The sequence below is a fragment of the Prunus dulcis genome, chromosome 7, assembly GCF_902201215.1.
Source record: "Prunus dulcis chromosome 7, ALMONDv2, whole genome shotgun sequence".
Lineage (NCBI taxonomy): Eukaryota > Viridiplantae > Streptophyta > Magnoliopsida > Rosales > Rosaceae > Prunus > Prunus dulcis.
This window is the reverse complement of record NC_047656.1, coordinates 13,255,723-13,278,479: the sequence shown is the minus strand read 5'-3', so window position 1 is coordinate 13,278,479 and position 22,757 is coordinate 13,255,723. Positions and strand designations below refer to the sequence as shown.

Sequence of the window (22,757 nt, the reverse complement as noted above, 5' to 3'; positions counted from 1 at the left end):
GAAGGGTAAAAAGGACAATTGTGCCCGACATTCGCCAGGTGTCGGACACGCACAGGACTTGGCTCGAATTTCAAAGTGAAAATTGGGTTGGGTCCTGTCAATAAGACTCTAAAGTACAAAATGGAGGGAGTTTTTCACATGCATACATTATTAAAATGGCATAGAGATTTGAACATGAGATAACTGGTATGTAAGTCAAGACCTCTTTCCATCAGGCTAAGAGTTTGTTGGCCCGGAACGAAACATCTTTTTTTAATATATATCTATAGAAAAGTTGATATAGATTCAAATTTTCATTGAGAAGTTGGGTTTAATCCTTGAATTTGGTGACTTTAATACAAGTCACTTAGCTTTTGTGCCACATAAGATTACATTCATTTTTTAATATTTTCTGAAGTAATCTTTTTCTTTTTATTTTCTTAAAATTATTTTTTATTCCAATGTTGCCCATTATGCATTGAATTGGATAATAATAATTAGCCATTTAGGACCTTTGTCATTGAATAAAAAAGGAAAATATCGTGAACATATCCCCAAAGTCACTTTACAAATAGTCATTCTCCTTCGAATAGGGATATACATAAGTTAATAAATCTCATAATTTTAGGACAATTTATTATTTTGGAGATACAACTTCTCCTTCAATTTAGCTTATAACCACCCCCACGTTTTTCTTTCTTCTTCTTCTTTCTTGTTATTCGTTCGCCATGTATTCTTCTATCTTCTTCTTTTCTTTATCTATTTTTTGTTATGTTAATATATCCATATTCTTCTTCTTCTTCTTCTTATTCTACATACCTAGGTAGAGAATTGGTGCATTCCATATTGTACCTATTATGTGGGTTAAATTATGTTGTACTAATACTAATTAAAGAGAACATTGTCTTTGTCGGGTTAATTTTGTTCCTCAGAATATGTATATCATATTTTTATTTATGCTTATGGCATTTTGTAGGAACCTAAGCTTACTTTATTGTGTAGGTAAAGTATCATATATATGTTTTTCTATGCCCTCGACTTGGTGTATAGTAGGTGTTTTGAGTTTGAGTTTAGGTAACAATTTTTATTTTTGTTCATTCTATAATAGAGGTACATTATATACTCTTGCAGATATATTATCCTATGGCATAGGGTCCTATTGCCTATTGCATAAGTATATATGTGTTTTTTTAATATTTTCTACAAAGTGTAAAAGTATTTTATATATCCTTTTTTATAGGTAACATACAGTTTTATTTGTCTATTTTTGTATCTCACTTATAGGTAGTAATATAATTTATGTTCTTAACTAGGTAGTATTCTAATTTATGTTCTTAACTTATAGATAACACAACTTATCACTAAGTTTTTTTCCTTGCTAATAATAACACTATTTACCTCTATGCCAAGTACATCATTTCATGTGGGTACTTTTGATTGGTATAATAAGTGGATCTTTACTTTTCATTGATTAAATTATATTTTATTCATATATTAGGTAACTATTATTGAGGAAAGAATTCAAAATTTAAATTATGAAATTCAATTACAATGAAATCATGCATTAAATTTAGATTTTTAATGTGTTCTCCTTATTTACCTCAAAGAGTAAAATCGACACAACAAAAAAGCAATCAATGTCAAAAGACCTATATCTAAAACTAAAAACTCGTGGACTAAACCCAATATAACATCTAACCGTTTTAGATCTAGATCTAAGAAGCCCAAATTATAATACAAGTGATAGTCTAAAGGGTCTTCCCTCATTTTCAGAGACAAAGAGTTTTCCCTATTTGTCTTAGTTTTGTTATGATTTTCATCCAACCATTATAGGCGGCTGCGGCTCAGCGTCAGATCTTCACCTGCATTTCGGCGTTGGATCTCCACTAGGGGTGGGCACGGTTCGGTTTGGACCGGTTTTTGCCTCAAATTAGAACCGATCTGTTACTATTCATGCGGTTTGGTTCGGTTCGGTTTTAATTAAAAAAATTCAAAAACTGTCCGGTTCGGTTTGAACCGATTTCGGTCCGGTTTCGGTTCGGTTTTGAACCGGATTATAAAAATTATTTTTTTAAATTTTTTTGTAATACAATTCTCAACTGAAATATTATTTTTTTACTTGAAAATTAACAAATTATTCAATTTCATATAAAAATAAATATTAAAGTGAGAAAAGAGAGATATTTTGACATTGAACTTGGATAAATATTAAGTTTTTTTTAGTGAAATTAAAAATATAGCATTAAATATAAATATATATTGAAATTATATATTTTTTTAGTTTCACCGGTTCGGTTCGGCCCGGTTCGGTTTTTGAAGACATGGAACCGGATCCGAATCCGGTCCAAATCGGTCCGGTTCGGTTTTTGACCGGTTTTTGACTTTTTGGTCAACTCGGTTTTTTTCCGGTTTGGTTCGGTGTGGTTCGGCTCGGATTTCCGGTTTGCCGGTTTGAGTGCCCACCCCTAATCTCCACCACCATCTTTTTCGCAATTTCTTTATGTTCGGAATAAGTTGCAGAGACTCTTTGGGTTCTCGGTGTAGCTTTCACATCTCCTTTTGTGAGAGTTTTTCATCTCTCCTTTGTGAGAGTTTTATTTGTATTGTTATGGTTTGGTTTTTTCAAGCTTTATCTTTTTATTATTATTCTAAGTTTGTAATTTTAGTTGGGATGCCTATGCCAGAGTTTCTTCGATCATGTCTGATCGTTAGTGGAGACATACCAGATTGTCTTAATTTTGATATTAGACCGCTCCGTTATTGTAATGACCCTTTTGTGGCTAGTTTGTATTGGCCCTTTGTAGTTAGTGGCTTTTTTGGCTGAATTATGAATGCAATCATAGAATTTCTCAACCAAAAAAAAAACAAGTGGGATAGGGTTTCTCACGCACACACACTACCAAGGTGTTATGGGGGTTCAAACTTGAGACTAATGGTCTATAAATCAATGCCCTTTTCCACTAGTCTACAACCAAACATCTTTGAATGACACTCAAGTAGGTCAACTATAGAAATTAGGTCACATATCTCCTAATTACTATACACAACTTGTGATCACCCTCCCCTAAAGTCGAAGCAAAGGTATCTCACATGTCAACTTGTGACGCGAATTATAAACCACTCTACTAAATATGGCCTTAAAAAGTACATATAGCATTCTTAACCAACAAATGCTTATTTATAGAGAAACCCTTGCAACATATATATATATATATTCACAATAATTTAACATTCAAGACCTTTCAAAGGACTCACTAGTGTAGTAGTTTGGAGCAATTGCTCCCTCATTCTCCTTCCCCCCAAGGCAAGGTCGTGGGTTCGAGTTTTAGCATCCGTGCAGTGTGTGTGAGTCAAAGACGAAGCCACATTGAGTTCATTGGGGTCAAACGACCTTATGGAAGCCATGAAAATAGGCTCGGAGGTCTACATAAACCGACAGTGCGACCTTATGGACTACATTCTAACTGCTCGATGTTTTGACTGAGGAATAAGAAGGAGATGTGCCTGAGGAAGAAGAAGCGTATTGCGCTTTTTTGTTTTTAACTCCCTGAGCAAAACGACGTCGTTTTAAGCCAAGTCATTTTATAAATAAAAAGAAAAGAAAGTTTTCCTTCACCTTTCCCCCCACCCCTCAAAGCCCTTCCGATAATCACCCCCCTAAAACCCCTAATTTCTATTATTCTCTTTTCAAACCCTAATCCCAACCTCCCTAATACCCACTTGCTATAGTGCCGCTGATGTGTTGCCACTGTTGTCCACCATCTATTATTGCACCACTATTATTGTTTTTCGGTTAATTGATATGGGTTTGAAATTTTACAAATTGAAATCACTCAAAAATATGAGTCGAAAAAATGACAGATTGAAATCATTCAAGTATATTTGTTCAAGAAAGAAATAACATTTGGAAGAGAAAAAATAGATTAAAAAATAAAAATAACTCTCTCTTAAATTTTTTTTGTGGAACATTTACACCATGACCACATGGGGTTCGAATCCTGAATCCATTACTGATGTGAGTTTAGTATATTATCGTCTATCTCAATAGGAAATGTCCTAAAATATATACATCAAAATAGGGGTGGGCATCTCATCCGAATTATCTGTGTACCGACGGTTTGGTTTGGTTTGGTTAAATAATTAATTTTTTACTTTTAATTATTCCGATCCGATCCGTACCGAAATGTTTGGTTTGGTTAACGGAAACAAAATTCATAACCCAATAGAAACTCGTATCGATCCGATATTTATACTTATTTTATTATTTAAATACAAAACAAGAAATCAAAGGTAAATACAATCAGCATTTTGTATACTTGTTTATCCCTATTGTATCACTTCTTTCTCACAATTGTATCACTGCTTTATCACCACTGCATCACTTCTTTATCACCATTGTATCACTTACCCGGATACTATAGCACTTTTTGGTCAGAAAGAAATTTATAAACTTCCTATGTTTTCCAGTTTCGACCATTGTCCTGTTTTTTACCTGTAACTTTCCAACTGTTGATCCAAAATCATTTACATAAATGAAGAGAATTCAATAAAAAAGAACACTCAAAGGTTCAAACAACAAACACAAGTGGCTCCTAGTACATCTTGAGTACATATTGAATGATATATGACTAAGTTATTTGATTTCATACTTGGATGACTTAGACTATTGGATTTTTATATTTTACAAGGATAATTTGGTGTATTTGTTCAAGAACTTATGTTATGTGAAAGTATTATAAATTATATTTTTAACAGTATATTTTTATTACAGTACTACCTGTGTACCAATCCGAATCGAATATTAGATTAATCGATCCAAACTCTACCGAAGTCTTTGGTTTAATTAACAGAAGAGAAAATGGTCAACCGAAGTCCTTTATTTGGTTAACGAAAGAGCTTTTTATCATTCTGAACCTATCCGTGCCCAGGCCTACATCAACATGTGTTCCACCACTTCCATGATGGGAACTGCCACTTGTAAGGCTTGCATGCGTAGACCTGCCAACTCTGAAAGTTAAAAAGACAGAGAACTGGAATCTTGAGTCTGACTGTGTGTGAGAAGTACACCCACTTTTTCATCGTCCGACACCGAGGTAAATGGATGTGAAATTTACACTTAATGATTAAGAGATCAAAAGATTGAGAAAATAAAAAGAATCGTTGATGCCCAAAAAAAAAAAAAAAAAAGTTTCAGAAGATCTGGGAGAAATCGTCTGATTGAATTGCCAAAGAAGAGGAAGGTTTTCTTTGACACGTATTGACAATTGTTAATTGTTAGTAGAGTGATGTCGTTTTGATCTTACACTGACTTTTTGTTAAAGTATTGAGCGAGCGTTGTCAAATAATATTAAATGTCATGATTATCGTCTTTAATTAGGATTTAATTATTTAAAACAGAGGGAGAACAAAACTTAAACATTTACTGTCTAGTCAAAATATAAGACGTGTTAAATAAATTATAATATGAACGATAAATAATATGTTACATTTTAATTAATCTAATAAAATATTATCATTTGTTTGATTTAAAAAAAAAATTTACGTGACATGTCATATAGGAGCGAAGTCCTAATCCAAATTTCCCTAATGGACGTGACTACGTTCGTTTTATCAATGCTTTAGATGGCAACAAAATAAAAGGAATATTTTTTAGTGTATATCCCTTATGGTAACTCTAATTCATGAAATAAATTTGATTCAGGTCACCTTAGGTCTGATGCCCTACTTGATCCATGTGAGTCTAGATGTGTCGGATCACTCTCATGTCATGTGTGCTCTTCTATTAAACGACAATTCACCCTCTCTCCTTCTCTCTCTCCATCTCTCTCTCTCTCTCTCATATTATATAACGCTATTTAAGCCTCTAGGAACACATTGGTTCTCTCTCTCTCTCTCTCGCATTGTTTTGTTGGAAAATAGAAAATAACGTATCTGGGCGTCCAGCGAAGCCAAGCGAAAACAGAACCTTACAGTTATATCTTCTTCTAAATAAGTGCTCGGTGTTTCTGCTAGAAGCGAGAAACCAACCAACCACTGTTCGATGGCCACAAGAGGCTTAGTTTTCTATCTCCTATCAAGTTTTTCGGTGGCGATTCTCTCTGTGTTCTTCGTCACGCAGTACCAGAATGGTTACGACTCTCCCCTTCAATCCCGTCTTTCTCTCTCTCTCAATTCCAATCTTTCTTCCCACCTCTCCAGCACAGACAAAACCTGGCCCGTATGTCTCCTTCTCTCTCTTTTTTCTCTGTTTTTGTGTGTGTGTGTCTCTCTCTCCATACATGCATATATTTATGTTATGTTTATGAGGAAATTACAAACTGTTGATTAAAGTGTGATGGGCTTTGTTCATTTTTTTTAATGCAGGAATTGAAGTTTAGTTGGAGACTTGTTTTGGCGACAGTGATTGGTTTTCTGGGATCAGCATGTGGGACAGTAGGAGGTGTAGGAGGGGGTGGAATATTTGTTCCTATGCTTACTTTAATTGTTGGATTTGATACAAAGTCTGCTGCTGCTCTTTCTAAATGTAATTTCATTTCTCTACACATCTTCTTCCTCCGTTCTTTTGATTTATTTCAACTTTCAAAGACTACCTTTTTCTTCTGGTTTTCATTGAGTTCATGATGTCAGAAATTTTATTTAACACATATAAAAAGAACCTATATATAATCACATAGAATCTATTACATATATGGCCAGAAAATTTACTTTAAAAAAAGTCACATGTTTTAATATCCAAAAGGGTAGCCAGAGCAATGATGTCTTTCTGTCTCCCACTTGTGTCTTCCCCAGATTCTGAATTTTGCCCCTACACTTTTGTGCTTGATTGGCTTAGATACATATCTCTTACTTTATTGAGTAAATGTTATTTCTTTTTTTCTGTTTTGTACTTTTATAGTTACTGAATTTAATTTGGATGTGCATGTTGACTTGGTTACAGGTATGATAATGGGGGCATCTGCATCATCAGTCTGGTACAATTTGAGAGTGCCTCATCCAACAAAAGAAGTGCCAATTATAGACTATGATCTAGCCCTTCTCTTTCAGCCCATGCTCATGCTTGGCATCACCTTGGGTGTGGCTCTCAGTGTTGTCTTCCCCTACTGGCTCATCACTGTCCTCATCATTATACTCTTCTTGGGTCTGTAGAATCACAGTCAACATGTATTTCTTATCCAACCCAATTTCTTTTTTTTTTTTAATTGAAAATTTTGTTCATTTCAATTTTTTTTTTTTCCTTTTTGTTTTTTAAAAATTGTAACAGGAACTTCATCAAGGTCTTGTTTTAAAGGGTTTGAGATGTGGAAGGAAGAGACTATCATGAAGGTCAGACATTTCTGACTGGTATTAATTATGCATTATGTAGAATATTTGAAGATTATTATCAAAGTTGACTGATTACATGATGAATAAATTTCTGAAAATTTTGCAGAAAGAATTTGCAAGGCAGCAAGCAACTGTAGTGGACTCTAGGGGTGAACGTACGACACAAGTACATCTGTGTGACTTTGTATGCGTGTGTGTGTATTTCCTTCTGTTCCTGAAATTCAACTACTGTCTTGTTTTTTTTTTTTTTTTGGGTAAGGTACAGTTCTAATTGATACCAAGTACGAGCCATTACTTCCTAGAGAAGAGAAATCAATAATGGTAAGCAAAAGCTGGCATATAAAATTCTATGATGTGTTAATTATCTTCTCATGGTAAAGGGGCTGAAAATTTTCCATTTTTTTTTCAGCAAATATTAAAGTTCAACCTTAGGTGGAAAAGGGTTGTGGTGCTGGTAGTAGTTTGGGTTCTTTTCCTAGTTCTTCAAGTCCTCAAGGCAAGTAGATCTCTCTCTCTCTCTCTCTCTCTCTCTCTCTCTCTCTCCCTGATTGCCTACTTTTGATACTTTATAAATTGAGTGCAGAATGATGTAAATGCTTGCAGTGCATGGTATTGGGTCTTCTTCTGTTTACAGGTAGGCATACTAGTACAACTAGATAAGTGGAACAACTTGTTCCTTAGCTCTATTGTCCTACTGTTCTGTGGGGACAGGCTTTTTCACCCTTTTGTTCTGTTTCTCCAGTTTCCCATTGCGCTTGGAGTGTTTGGATATGAATCAGTCAAGCTGTGCAAGGAGCACAAGAAGAGAATGAGCACAGGAAACACCGAATCAATTTGCGAGGCTTCGATCGCATGGACTCCTATTCACATAGCGTTCTGTGCACTCTGTGGTATCTTGGGAGGCACTGTTGGAGGCTTGCTTGGATCCGGTGGAGGATTTATTCTTGGCCCTCTCCTTCTTGAGATAGGCGTTATCCCTCAGGTGAGAACCTACCTTGTAAAGTTCAAGTACTTTCAATGCAAAACATTGAGCTTCATGAAACTACAAGTAAAGTTTCTTTAAAAATCTAAGTTGGAGTAACCATCTTGCTGCTACCATGAACAGGTTGCAAGTGCAACAGCTACATTCGTGATGACATTCTCCGCGTCCTTATCGGTGGTGGAGTTCTACCTGCTCAAGAGGTTTCCTATTCCATATGGTATAGCTTTCCTTTCTGGTTTCCTTTTCTAATTCAGTTAGCAGCCTATTTATGATACATTTCATTTGATAATCACAAGAAATTAATTTTTTTTTCTTCTTCCAATGTGAATTCCTTTTGCAGCTTTATACCTCACAAGTGTGTCTGTCTTGGCTGGCTTCTGGGGACAGTGCCTTGTAAGAAAAGTAGTTACAATTCTCAAGAGAGCATCAATCATTGTGTTCATCCTCTCTGGTGTCATCTTTGCTAGCGCTATTACAATGGGTAAAACAAACTTTTTTTCAAACCTGAAATCATGTTCCCAGTTACTCGAAAACGAAGTTTTATCATCCGTGTCTTGGTTTCTTATTTCTGGGGATTTTTTTTTTCAGGTGTGATCGGCATAGAAACGAGCATCCAAATGATACAAAATCAAGAATTCATGGGATTCTTAGACTTCTGTAGCAGTCAGTGATCGCTGGCAACAACACAGAACGATAGCGAAAAGATAGAAGGTTCCAATAAAATGCAATGGGAAAGTTTGCAATTGGAAGTTTGTATATTATGAAGATCATTAGGAACTGTTGGCCAACAGCTAGTTGACCAACCCCAGTCAACATCGTTGTGTTAAAAACAAGTGTGCCTTGTGTCTCTGGTGGCTTGCTTGTTAGCTCCTGGCTAACACACGAACCACTTGTGGTGCTTTGTCTCTGGTTTAGGTTTGGTTTTGCTCGTTAGCTCCTGGCTAACACATGAACCAAAGTGTGGCCTTGTCTCTGGTTTAGATTAAGTTGCTTGTTAGCTACTGGCTAACAACTCATGAAATAAGTGTGCATTTATGTAGGGTTATGGGTGCATGTTAGCTACTGGCTAACACCATCATCAACCGACCTCATGTAGTGTTTACAGAATTTGGATTCCTCTCATCTATTATTCCATATAATATTGGTTTGATTCTTAATTTTTATAGCATTGGAAAGTTGCCGAATGAATTTCAAAATTGATAATTTGGGTTCTTTTGGGCTAGACTTTGATGTTGGTTGCTTGCTTCTTGATTGCCTCCAAGAAGACCTCCTCCCAATTGTTTACACTAAAAAGTTCAAGAAAATCAATAATTTCCCATATAATATCTTTGGCTGCCATGCTGCATAAATTGACTGTATCTGCAACTTTGACCACAAAAGGGCTTCTTTCTCTGTAAGTGGAATTTCTTTTCTTGGGAGGATCATCATGATGAAGAGCACATGTGGCCAATATTTGAACATCTGTTGCCTCGTGCATGGTTTTGAGCTTTTTGTTTTTGTCTCACATCACATGGGACATTGGGGGGTTAGAATGTTTTGCACGACTTGAGAATGAGGGAGAGAGACTCCCACCATCCCAACAACAAATGGAGACCAACATTTAGTTTTGGTATTTCAAGTGTTTGTGATTGATTGTGTGGCAAAGAATAATAAGAATGTATTGCACGGCAAAAATCTCCCACCAGCCCACATGGAGACCCCAACATTATGTGATCTATATCTAATATATAGTTAACTGTCGACCGCCTTGATTTTTGTTGTCATGTCTGTTTGATTTGGCTGATAATAATCTGAAAACGAGTTTTCAAATTATGGTAGTCTTAAAATCTACATCGTATTCTCAAAAGGTTAATGATTTCAAGACTGCATCAATTCTATAAAATATTCAGTTTGTAGTGCATATGACTAAAAAATGAGCGCCAAAATCGTTATCCTCTCAAAATATAATTTGTTAAACCATTGAAATTTTACCAATTTGTATTAGCGCATTTTCTGAAGGGTTCTCAGATTTCGAATCTTAATAATAAAAGGAGGCCTCAAAAATAAAAATAAAAATAAAAATAAAAATAAAAAGAACATTATGTGATTTAGTGTTCCAAGAGTCCCAATATCACGATTGGAGTTCAGTACATGAATCACATTGAAATGAACATTTTCACAGACGATCTGGTTGTAGGAGAAGTGTACAGTGTTTGCCAATTGCGCTTGAAAGAAGGTTCACTTGTAACCGGAGCATCAAACTTCCTTATGCTGAAGTTTGCCAGCATTAGAAGCAATCCCGCAAAATAAATTTGTAAGTCAAGCCAATCGAAGCAATCTCACAGCCCAACAAGAAAACTGATGAAGAGGCATATTCCGTAGACAAAAATTATCCTAGGATTCTACCTGGATGAACTACTTACGGCCGCCTTGGAGGGTTTACTACTAGATGGGAGGTCTTTGACAGGTTTAGAATCGGAATTAATGGCAATATTTTCCACTCCAGCCTCCATTGCCTCCCTCTCATCTTTTTCCCTCTTGTTCTTTTCAGTCGTGTCATGGTCCACGCCTGGTTTCTTATCAGAAGCTATAGATGGTTCCAATAGTCGAGGACCTGCATTAATCCATGGATGAAGAAGGCATTGTGCAGCAGTAGGCCGTTTCTCAGGGACAAAGTCGAGGATGGGAACAAGGAAGTCAGTTAAGTCACTTGCATCTTGCTCGCTGAATTCATACTTTTCTACAAGAACCTTATTCAGGGGCCAAAAACGCAAGCGACGGATGTGCCTCAAATCACCATATCTATTAAAGTAATCTCGGGAATATCGACCACCTAAAGCAATCTGAAAAATAGTTGCCCGGAATTTAAGTTGGATGAAGGTCAGTTTAATTTTAATGGTAGGGTTTACAGATTTCTCACCTTCCGTGGCATCATTCCAAGAAGCTCCATCATCAATGCTAAGTGGTCCTGCAATATATCAATATAAGATTTACTCCAGTAATTTTAAAAATAGAAAACAATAAAAACTTCCCAGGTTTAAATGCTTGAGATGATTGAAAGAAGTCAATTTCAAAGCATCATTCCGTCAATTTACATGCTTCGGGACTCACGCTAAACCAAAGCATTTAAAGAAAAATATTAAAATGAACAGCACAAAACTATTCTGATCTATCAATATTAGGGAGCATACTGAAGAACTATTATGGTCAGTCCTTCTAGTGGAGATAATACCAATATATTCGTAAGTAGAGATGCTAAAGCACCACTAATAGCACACTTCCTATGGTTATTCCCAATGATGCCAATAGGAAGTCATTGATTAATCAATGGGTGTCTGATTAGGTGAACAGTTGATTTCTGTAATGATCTCAGCCTTCCTGAAAAAGTTCAAACCTATACAGCAGGACAAAGATAATAGTGGGAAGAGTACTCAGACCAAGTGAGATTTACTTAAGTGGTGACACAGGACAGGCTCAGCTGAGGTAAAAAGTTTATGTTCCTCGTAGCAGTTTGCAAATCTCTTATGGGAATAGTACAACTCTCTTTGTCCAGCAAAATAATATTATGACGAACACTGCAGTCATATAAGCTTTTCAGCTGAATTTTTTATTTTTAGAGCTATCTCTTTGTGTACTTAAAATATTCTGCTTTCGAAAGATTATATTGATGGAATGGACCACAAAACATGTTGCTAATATCTCCTTGCTCCAAAAGGTGCAATATCACAAAACATGATCATTTGAGTATTTTATTCTTGCCAATTGCATCAGTAACCTCCTATTAACTGCAATGTAGTACCAGCTGTTTACAATATAATAAAATGCATTTATTTGAACACACAAGAGCAGGTGGACAGTGGTAGAAATTGACTTGTCATTGATAGACATGAAGATTCTATTGTATGTCTTGATGGAATTGACATCATATGAAACTTTCATTGTATGAGTGTAATAGGTAGACTGTTACCAAAGGGAAAAACTAATGTGGATTTGAGAGGTACCATATGCAATAAAGAAAACAACACAACCGAACTAGAGTTTTATACATCCATACCTCATCCCTGTCAAAGTTGTCGCCACTGTGGGGATCAAAGAGTACATCACCAGTTGCAAGCTCGAAACAAATACAAGCAAAAGACCAAAGATCTGCTGAGGTAGAATACTTTGAGCCAAGGATCACCTCTGGACACCTATACTGTCTTGTTTGGATATCGTTTGTGAACTGTTTGTAAGTCCAACATGCATTCCCAAAGTCAACCAATTTGCACTTCAGGTCAATTGATGCCAACAACTTCTGCCTTGTGGTGCGATTCCCTCTCTTACTACCCTGACTTCCTGGGCGAGTGCGCTTTGGTCCATCAGCATCTGATGATCTACTCATAGTGACAGAACTAGTAGCCTGATTTTCGCCGGAATGCACATTCAATTTTGTATTAGGAGATGACTCTACTTCGGTGGATGTTTCTAGATCAGCATCAGCTTCGTCTCTATCCGCACATCCTTGAGCCGCTCGTTTAGCCTTTCTTCTAATCTTTTTCTTCTGGTTCCTACTCAAATCCCCATTCAATGCCTTTGCAAACCCTGACTCCGATGCATCCTTGTCCTTACTGCTTGAAAGAATAAGAGGCGCGCTTGACTTTCTTGGATCCTTGAAAGGGTCTATCGTTGACAACAACAATATGTTCTCCGGCTTCAAATCAGTGTGTATAATCGAGAGCTGTCTATGTAAGTAATCCAATCCAACCAAAACATGATAACAAATCTCCTTAACCATATGGAGTGGTACCCCGCGGTAATCACTATACTTAATAAGCGTCAACAGATTATCACCCAAGTACTCAAAAACCATACAAACATGTTGTCCATTCGGACCCGAATGCTTAAAATGGTCCAGAAGCTTCACTACACATTTGTTATCATCTGTGTCCCCCTCTGCAATCTGTTTCAAGATGGTTATCTCATCCATTGCCGCTTCAGTGTAGTGGTCAGCACTCTTTTGCACTTTCAGAGCAACATAACGCTGGTTTTTGTACAATTGGCAGCCACCCAAAAAAACCAACACATTTTCATTAATCCTCCATTGAGTAACTTAAAAGTTAAAACTAAACATGTGAAAAATTAAAGAAACCAAATATGATGTTTTATGTTTTGCATTAACCAATATGGTGGATTAAAAATTTGATTAAAATTTTCCATTCCTTTTCTTACATTTTCAAACTCATCATACAATGATACAACAGCATATCAAAAAACGCAATAAAAACGAAGTATCAGCAAAGAAAAAAGAGAAGACAGGGTGAGATAAGTACAGAGTGGTGGGTGTCCCAAGCGAGCCAGACGGTGGAGAAATGGCCCCAACCGAGCTTCGTCTGAACGACATACCGTCCGCTCTTGAAAGTGTCGCCGATTCGAACAGCGTGGTAGCCTCCTCGCCTGTAGTCTTCGGTGCCTTCGTCCTCCGACGTGTAGTCACTGCTCTGGCTCCGATCGTCGTCCTGATTATCCCCCATCCTCCTCTTCTTCCCCAACAGATCCACTTCAAAATCCGATCTTTCTAGGGTTTTCGGGTTCCCAATTGGAAATTGTGATTTGGGTATTGGTGAAATTTGAAATATATTTATTTATATATAAAAAAGGCGTTATCTTGGTTACTGAGTCAAGAAGGGAGCCTGAGAAACTGAGAAGCAAAGAAATATGTGTATTTGTTAGTCATCTTCTTTAACAGTTTTGTCTTGGAGTGGTGGGGTTAGGGGGTTTCCAAGTAAAAACCAAGAAAAATATGAAAATGGGTTTTGGATATCTTCTTCTTCATCTTCTTGAGGTTCAGTGAGGTGTCATCATCCTCCTCCTCATTATTAACAAGCTAACGATCCATCTCACTCATCTGTGCTGTGCTACCTTTTTTTTTCTTTTTCTGTTTTCATAAATATAAAATGAAAAACTAATGATCATATATCAAGTTCTCTTTCAAATATCCTGAATAGTAATTGGACAAAAAAAAAAAGATTTTTAATATCCTATCTTTAGTATAGAAGTCAATCCCAAGTTTCCAACCAACTCTAGCGCATATTGCATTATTTGGCTGTATGTAACATTTATTATAGTTACAAATTGACCTTCTATAATAATATATACAAATTGACAAACATAATATATATATATAAGAACTATCAACTCTAGGTATAGTGACTGACAAACATAATATATATATATATATATATATATATATAAGAACTATCAACTCTAGGTATAGTGACTCTTATATACCACCCTAAAAACAAAGGCATTACCATGTCTATGCCAACCCTTTAAAATTACATAGTTGTCACAAGCTAATGATTTCTTACTAGATATATTTGAGATATTATGTTTCCAAATGTTGAATTTAAATCATACATGTAAATAAACTCCACCTAATTAGTAGTTCTTTTTTTTTATACAAGCGATATTAGAGGGGGAATCGAACATAGGATCTCAAGTGCATGGTTAAATACTCTTAACCATTTGAACTACAAAGTCCTTATTTAGTAACTATGATAACGTAATGTACCACATACATAAAAAGTATAATATATAAATGTTGTGCTAAGTTCGAATTGGTGTTTTTTCTTTCATAAATTCAAGATAAGGAAATATTTTTGCTTACCACTTTAACTCAATATGTACCCTGACCACCATTTCAACATTTGACATGTGTCCATTGGCATAACCGCAATTAACTTTTTACTTTGAATTTACGAAACCATAATTATATCAATAAACACGTGTCAAGTGTGGTGAGTTCAAGATAACTGGGTGGAGTTGAGATAAGTACTGAGGTGTAAAATTATTCTATACCTTTGACATTTCTTTTATGTCATTACAAACTTACTATTTTAAGACAATTATGGTTACTGAATTTAGGTAAAGGAAACTATACTTGATGTGACAAGCCCAAATGTTTTGGTGGCCCATCTCAAACATTGGACTGGGCAAATGTAATCTAAAGTCCTGGACCGCAAAAACTCCAAAATAGAATGGGTCCAATCTGAGTGGCATTTTCGTGGTTTTTCATCGGATATAAGGGTTATTTATTAAGAAGCCTGATATACATACCCGCGTTATAAGCATTCAGCTTCTAGGGTTTCCGCCACAACAAGAAGAGCAGCAGTCGACAACAGCAGGAGCAGGAGGCAGCAGCCATGGTTCTCAAGTATGCCTCTTTCTCTCTCTCTCGCTCTCTCGCTCTTTCGCTCTTTCGCTCTCTCCCTCCCTCTCTACATGTCTCGTTGAGATCTGATGCTGAAATGTTTTCATTATCGTTCTCATTTTTCCGATTAAGAATCCTCTTTGTCGATGATGCTCGATTGTCGATGCAATCGTTTTCCTTTTCCTTTTTTTAATTTATAAATTTGGCTTCTGTTTTCTAATATGCCATTTTAGCGTGCTTGGGCGATAAACTGTTTCCCTGCTCTGATTTGTGTGTATATGCTTTTCTGGGTGAAAATTGATTTTTGCTAATTAAAAATGTATGTGCAATATTGGTAGAAACAAGCTGGTTAGAGTTTGTTAATGATTGATGAACACCCAACAATTAGTTCTGAGTTTTGACTAATTTAATCTTTGTAAATGTAGTATTTTTAGCTACTATTTATATGAAGAAAAGGTAATCGTGTTGAAATGGTTGCCATTTCATGGTTCACACGAGTTACGGATAGCACTAAATCCAGTTCCCTTTCGACTGGTTGGTTTTTACGACTGGTTAGTTTTTACAATTTTCTTAAATCTGGGTAACTTGGTAGTTGTAGCATCTAGTCTCTGGAAAATGGTAAAACTTTCTGGATGTCTTGGCTTGAATCTATGTGGAACAGTCATTATGTTAAGTCTTCTTTGTTAGGTCATTATGTGAATGGTTTAGGTTTTCAGGTTGAGGGGTCCCTCTTCCCTCTCTTGGCTACTTTTGTGGTTCTGTTTGATGGCAAAAATCTGTTTCAATTGATCATTTCTAGTACTAGTATTGTGGGTTGCTTATAAAAAAATGTTTTTGGCTTGTCAGGACCGAACTCTGTCGTTTTAGCGGGGCCAAGATTTACCCAGGAAAGGGCATCAGATTTATTCGTTCTGATTCTCAGGTAAACTGTAAAATCAAATATTTGTTTGAAGTTCCGTCATCTCAGTTTATCTGATTAAATTGTTTTGTTGGAAAGACATTGTATCTTGTCTTGTAAATAATCTGTGGTGTGTTCTGTCAGGTCTTCCTTTTTGCCAACTCAAAATGCAAAAGGTACTTCCACAACAGGTTGAAGCCATCAAAGCTTACCTGGACAGCCATGTACAGGAAGCAGCACAAAAAGGTGAACTTGCATTTTTGTTTGATGTATAAATTATATGATTCCATTATTCCAATTTTTATTCCTTTAGTTTTAAGGTTACTTAAGTAGTTGGATTAGATGTCTTGAAGCCCATTTTGGTAATCGATAGGTTTTGATAATCTCTTTTCATCATACATTTGTTATATTGCAAATGCAATTAATATTTTTTTTTAAAGGAATTCAGCACTACAACCTTGTCCTGTAGTAGCCATTCTATTTGTATGAAGTAGGCGGCAGTCTGTTTTTGTATTTGTATTACTTATTTATGTAATCTTGACACACTCAGGATATTGCTCAAGAAGCTGTGAAGAAGAGGAGACGTACCACCAAGAAGCCTTACTCAAGGTCTATTGTGGGTGCCACACTTGAGGTTATCCAGAAGAGGAGAACTGAGAAGCCTGAGGTTCGTGATGCTGCAAGGGAAGCTGCTCTCCGGTTTGTGTTCTTATCTATACCTTTGACCCTGATTCACTTTATTATGTCAACCGTTTATGTTAATGTTATTTCAGCTTTAAATTTCATGATTGCTTCTAAGATCATGATAAGGAATCGTTGACTTGATGTCTGGATATGTTCTGTAGTGAAATCAAGGAGAGGATCAAGAAAACCAAGGATGAAAAGAAGGCCAAGAAGGCAGAAGTTACAAAATCCCAAAAATCTCAAGGCAAGGGTAGCGTTACCAAGGGAGGTGCACAACCAAAGGGACCAAAGCTTGGGGGTGGCGGTGGCAAGCGCTGAGCCACTGGTCTGTTGCCTACTTGTTGGGAAGTAGAGTAATAGATAGGACGTGTTTGTTTGTTTGAAGATTTTGTAAGGATTGATTGGCCATGCTTGATGGTCCATCGTATTTTTCTTTTATCCATCTTATATCTGTCACTTCGATATTACTAAGTTTCAAATAGTTATTCTGTTGGATTTTAACTTGATATTTCAGCTTCAGCTTCAGCGACTTTTTCCTTTTTGCATTAAGATTCACAACAACGTTTTTCTCCTATGGTCAATAGGTGATGGATGGGCAACCGAGCTTTTCAGTTTAGGGGCCTTTTTGGCCCTGCCTTTGTCCCTCAAACTTGCCTGCTCAGAAATCCTCTAACTGACTTTAGGTCAGGATAAATCTGGTTTTTGTTTCATGCAATTTGGTTTATTTCGTCACATGGCAATTGATCTAACAATAGCCCAAACTCAAAAAGGCCCAAATTCAAGAGCATTCTTTGTCTGTCCCTATTTTGCTCGAACCCAAAAGTTATTAGGAAGCCAACGAATCACTATGGGAGCTCGAAGGCAGCGAGATGGAGCCGTTTTGAATTTGTTCTTTTTCATTTGGTGAAGAAGTGAGGGTGAAGACATTTTCAGGAATTCGTAACTTTGTCAAATTTTAGAAGTTTTAAATAAGGACCATTTTCAAGCTCTTGGCTCCGATTCTGACAAGTCTCACCAGCTCAATAGGTTGATGGCAATTATATGCAACGGGAAATGTTTTGAGATTTGAGTTCATATGGTGGGACTAATCCAATAAGGGGAGTGGAAATTGAACATATGATCTCGGATGCAATCAAAATTCCATGTGACGAAATAAACCAAAATTCCTAAGTTTTATTCTATGCTTTGCTTTACTTTACTTTTTTTTTTTTTTGGTTGGGAGAGATAAAGTAAGAGTTGGTTTACTAGACCCTTCGCTAAAAGGTCTGATCCAAGTTCATAAAAAAGAAAGAAAAAAACACAAAAACACTGTACTTGCTTGGGCTTGTCCAAGCTTGGCTGTTGATACAACAACATTCACCATGCACCCGACCAACACCTGCCTTTGTAGGCAGCATGTATAAGAGCAACCCCAGCGGCATGACAGAGACTCCAGTTGGGGGAAAAAAATGTCAAAATCCGTTTTCAGCGAGGAGTCCAAGCTCAAGCACAAGGTGGGACTTAACAACCTGGGTTGGCCCGAGGATAAGGTTGGTCCGAGCTCCAGCCCTCGTTTTGATGCTGATGTCAGCGCTACAGTGCTGCTAAAGTCCATGTGTCGCGCTCTGGGCTCTCTGATCAGATTTTTTTCTCCAATCCAACGGCAGCAAATTTTTGTGCAATAAAAAAAATACCAAAAAAATACTGATTTTTTTTTCTTTCTATAAATACCAAAATTTTATCCGATTGAGATATGAATTTTATAATAAATATTGACACGTACGAACCCAAAATCTTATCCGAAAATGTTATCCAAATTAATTGTTTAGGTAAACAAATTTGTGAAAAAAATAAAAAAATAAATAGTAATTACCCTTTGCCATGGCAACGGGTGAAAACACATAATACTATTTACAAAGGCAACTACTATTCACGTGAATAGTGACTGCGCTAATTCTTCTCTTACCATGGCAAAAGGCAAATAGGTGGAGTTACTCTAAAAGTAGAACGCCAACTGGATGTTACCCAAAAGGAAAAGGAAGAGACATGCACTCAAAAGCCCCAAAAACAAAATTTTAAAAACTTTAAATTAAAAAAAAAAGATTTGAGGGAAGTGATGAAAAAGATGATGAATTTGCCAATAACAATATAGAAGTGGGCAAAGTTAATAAATGTCATGCTGATCATTAGGTCCACTTGGGTGAATGTAATGTCAATTATCTAATTTAGTACCGAGCCAGAGAGCCAGAAGAAAGTAAAGTACTAGTTCCTCAAACTAAGCTAATAACTAAAGCAGAACCCTGAGAAAATTAAAGTTACAAGTAACTTCAGCAACAACAACAACAGCCTCTTAGCTTAGGGATAAGAAGGCAGAGCTCCCCAGAAAGGTGGCGATACTGGGTTATATTCCTCAACATTGAAGAGGTAGTTGCACTCTGCCACCTGATGTTGGCTCGTCCCTACCCCTTTGTTAGAGCTCCGAATGGCGACCGACGTGCTCTCCACCGTCTCTTCACCGGAGATTTCAGTGTAGCCGGTGGAAACTTGTTTCCTAGCAACTTCACCTCTCAGAATTGTCTTCAATTTCATGACCTATATCACCATATACAGCTCACTTAATTAATGGAGTACATTTTTAGTTGACTTGTCAACACACTACGGTCGGTAAATGTGAGACAATTTTTATTGAATTTCCTTTATAAAAATTCACAATGGGTTTTCAGCTCTATTTTCTAGGGAGAGAGAGAGAGAGAGAGAGAGAGAGAGAGAAATGCATGGGTTGCATGTAATTAGTTAATAAAGGAAAGAAGCTTTATAGTTAATGTATGCCAATTACTTAATCAATGCATTATTACCTCTTCTTGGAGCTTTTGCTTCTCTTTGGAGACCAAATCATACTCTTGTTTAAGAGCATCATACAAGCGCTCAAGCTGCTTGGCCTTCCACCTGGCTCTTCTGTTTTGGAACCAAACAGCAATTTGCCTAGGCTGAAGGCCAAGCTCTCTTGAAAGCTTCATCTTCCTATCAGGGTCCAGCTTTATCTCCTCTTGAAAGCTCCTCTCAAGTGACTCTAACTGATCAGTTGACAATCTCTTCTTCTTGTCTTGGTTAGAGCACCCATAACTGCTGTGGTTCCTGTCCAGTCCAGGAACCAAGCTTTGTGAGCTCTCAGACATCATTGCTTGATGCTTCATCTCCATCCCTGAAAAAATTAATTAAAACCCAACAAATTATAATCTCACTGTTTTTATACATGTGAACTTGCATATTTTGTGTAGTTTGACCTCTAAATGACTGAAGTGTGACTTCTTCAAGAAAGCAGGGAGGAATTTATATATATAATTGCTTGAAGTGGAAAGTGTAGAACATAAAAAATTAAGCTGTACAATAATAGTCAATGGTGGTGCTTCTAGTTAAAGTAGAAGGTAGCCATGCTTCTTTTTCATGATTCTTGCTGAAAGCACATCAAAAGCAAAACCATAACAGGAAAGAAGAAGACCAAGATAGAAGAAAGGGGTAGTGAGTTGAATAAAATACCAGGAGGATAGCAGTCATAGTTATAGTTGTAGAGGAAGCCAAAGGAAGGTTCTGGTCGAGAAACAAGGTGTCTCAAATTGGAATTCCAATCCATTTTGGGATCTAATTGGTTTCACTTTCTCTGTCTCCCTCCTTTAAACACCAACACGTTATATATGGAACAAAGTGATGGCCATATATGGACCAGAGAGAGAGAGAGAGAGAGAGTAGGTTAGGAGAAAAGATAATGATCAAAGTGAGCTTAGGACATAGGAGGAGGGCTTGGCGTGGGTGGCTCGAGAGATGAACTTGAAAGAGTTTGTGTTGTGCTGTGTTGTGTTGTATTATATTCTCTCTTTTCAAGTGGAAAAAGAAACCGGTGGAAGTAAGTGGTTGAGAGAGAGGTGTGACTGTGCTTCTTCACGTTTGGGGTGCAGCAAAGCTTTATGTTTAATTTTTGTACGAGAGACAGAGAGAGACAGAGAGAGAGAGAGAGGAGGGGAGGAGAGGGGAAGAAGGGAGGGGGGGGGGTTTAGAATAGAAGTGCAGGACGAGGCGTGAGAAAGGGAGGCATATGTCAGTTCCATAGGAGCACAGGATTATGGGGACCATATTAGATTGAGACCTCTGAATCCACTCTTCCCCCTCCCTCTCTCTCTCCCATTTACATTACCTTCCAACCGACAGGGCTGTCACTCTTTTCCTCTCCCACTCCCTCTCTTTCTCTCCTCATCTTGCCATACATTCATACATACATTGTATCCTTTTATTATATAAAAGACTTATATATATTCATGAGTTTTGAACTCCAGTAGAGCAAGTAGAGAAAAACTTATGTGTGGATGTTTATGGCCGTGATTGAATAGTCCAATAAATTTTTTTTAACTAAATTGTTTTTCTACTTAGCATTGTCGCATGACAAGAACAACTTCACATAATTTTTTCTAATGTCAATAACCATTTTGTCTAGTAATTTTAATAAATCTCGGTATTGTTAGAGAAAATTCTAATTAGATTCAACTATTATAGAAGTGATTTCGTTGCGTTGTTGAATGAAAAGAGTAACCATATTGCATATATCCAATATGTTAATCATCATTTTCAAATTATAGATTAAAATTATTTGTTGTAATAAGATTTTATCTAATCAATGAATTTAATGATAAAAATAACGAAACAATGAGACAATTATGTCTACAACACTCAATGACCGTCCTAATGATCTCATTACTTTGAAATGTGTAAATTTTTCGCCCTAAATAGGACTATGATATTAAACACTGAATAACATAACATCTCAACTAGAGACACAAATTGCATGTGCGTCTATACGTACAGTATATGTAAACACTGTTCATACGACAAGATTCAAGTATAGGTGAGGTCCTCGCCAGCATGCAACAAAGGAAGAGACGCGTGTGGCCCCCTGAAGACTGGCACAAAATGAGTACATACATGTACACTCCAGCACCCTGCCACCTCGTCCTCTGCATCAATAAACGGACAAATAAAGGTAGAAGATGAAAAAGAAGTTTTGGGCTCACCCTAGTATTTCACCCTCTCTCTCTCTCTCTCTCTCTCCTTCTCTCTCTCTCAGCCCCCCACCTTAATTAAGCTGCAGCATAGCAGCAGACCAATAAAAAGCTGCAAAACCCTCCTCTCTCTCTTAAATATTCATTCATTCATATATGCTGGTGTGTGGATGTTGGATTTGGGTTGGCATTGTTGGATTTTAATTGAATTTTTAGAGAGGGGGGGCGCCGCGGCAGGCCTATTCTAAGAGTGTGTCTGGTTTCATGTGAAGGGTGTCTTTTTCTCCAAAAACCCAAAAAAATACGTGAATGAGAGATAACGGTAAGACAATGGCATTGCCGCATATGCATTGAAGCCAAATTAATGAAAGAGATGGATGAGGCAGCGGACCTCCCAATCCCTCTCCTTCATATCAATTCTTCTTCTTCTCTTGTGCATTAATTAAAAGGTTATTTTTTCTGCACTTGTGACAATAACACCTCATATTCAACCCCAAGAGCTTCATAAATTTTGAGTTTTTGAAAGCTTTTTACACACATGGGATGGGAGAGTGCAAACTAAAAAAATTGCAACTCATTTATCTGGTGACTTGTGAGATGTGCACGGTTTGACCACCACACCACTGGCTTTTCTTGGTAGGAATAAAGGTACTTTACAAAAATAAAAATAAAAATTTCTCGAAAAATCTTATTGCA

The 22,757-nt window shown here is 36.8% G+C and overlaps 4 protein-coding genes across 5 annotated transcripts; 2 read left to right on the top strand and 2 right to left on the bottom strand.

Annotated features, from left to right (window-relative positions):
- The first annotated feature begins 5,644 nt into the window (after positions 1 to 5,644).
- On the top strand, positions 5,645 to 9,472 carry LOC117635075 (sulfite exporter TauE/SafE family protein 4). 2 transcript variants are annotated; one of them, XM_034369406.1, is made up of 12 exons: positions 5,645 to 6,196; positions 6,343 to 6,502; positions 6,917 to 7,117; positions 7,241 to 7,302; positions 7,409 to 7,457; positions 7,568 to 7,623; positions 7,712 to 7,798; positions 7,886 to 7,936; positions 8,045 to 8,284; positions 8,408 to 8,501; positions 8,625 to 8,765; positions 8,873 to 9,472. In XM_034369406.1, exons 1-12 carry the CDS (start codon positions 6,020 to 6,022, stop codon positions 8,953 to 8,955), a joined length of 1,401 nt encoding a protein of 466 aa, XP_034225297.1. In that variant the 5' UTR covers positions 5,645 to 6,019; the 3' UTR covers positions 8,956 to 9,472. The 2 variants fall into 2 exon arrangements, with proteins under 2 accessions (XP_034225297.1, XP_034225296.1); XM_034369405.1 differs by having other exon boundaries at positions 5,813 to 6,196; positions 7,562 to 7,623.
- An 859-nt stretch (positions 9,473 to 10,331) lies between these two features.
- On the bottom strand, positions 10,332 to 14,214 carry LOC117635074 (serine/threonine-protein kinase SRPK). The gene is made up of 4 exons (XM_034369404.1): positions 13,573 to 14,214; positions 12,318 to 13,283; positions 11,184 to 11,231; positions 10,332 to 11,106 (listed from the first exon to the last, which is right to left on the bottom strand). Exons 1-4 carry the CDS (start codon positions 13,771 to 13,773, stop codon positions 10,666 to 10,668), a joined length of 1,656 nt encoding a protein of 551 aa, XP_034225295.1. The 5' UTR covers positions 13,774 to 14,214; the 3' UTR covers positions 10,332 to 10,665.
- Positions 14,215 to 15,366: 1,152 nt separating this feature from the next.
- Positions 15,367 to 17,559, top strand: LOC117635076 (60S ribosomal protein L24). Its single transcript, XM_034369409.1, has 5 exons — positions 15,367 to 15,455; positions 16,299 to 16,374; positions 16,495 to 16,596; positions 16,901 to 17,049; positions 17,196 to 17,559. The coding sequence occupies exons 1-5, from the start codon at positions 15,445 to 15,447 to the stop codon at positions 17,350 to 17,352; spliced, it is 495 nt and encodes a 164-aa protein (XP_034225300.1). The 5' UTR covers positions 15,367 to 15,444; the 3' UTR covers positions 17,353 to 17,559.
- Positions 17,560 to 19,214: 1,655 nt separating this feature from the next.
- On the bottom strand, positions 19,215 to 20,971 carry LOC117635596 (putative homeobox-leucine zipper protein ATHB-51). Its single transcript, XM_034369920.1, has 3 exons — positions 20,551 to 20,971; positions 19,869 to 20,215; positions 19,215 to 19,605 (listed from the first exon to the last, which is right to left on the bottom strand). The coding sequence occupies exons 1-3, from the start codon at positions 20,642 to 20,644 to the stop codon at positions 19,369 to 19,371; spliced, it is 678 nt and encodes a 225-aa protein (XP_034225811.1). The 5' UTR covers positions 20,645 to 20,971; the 3' UTR covers positions 19,215 to 19,368.
- Positions 20,972 to 22,757: the final 1,786 nt, after the last annotated feature.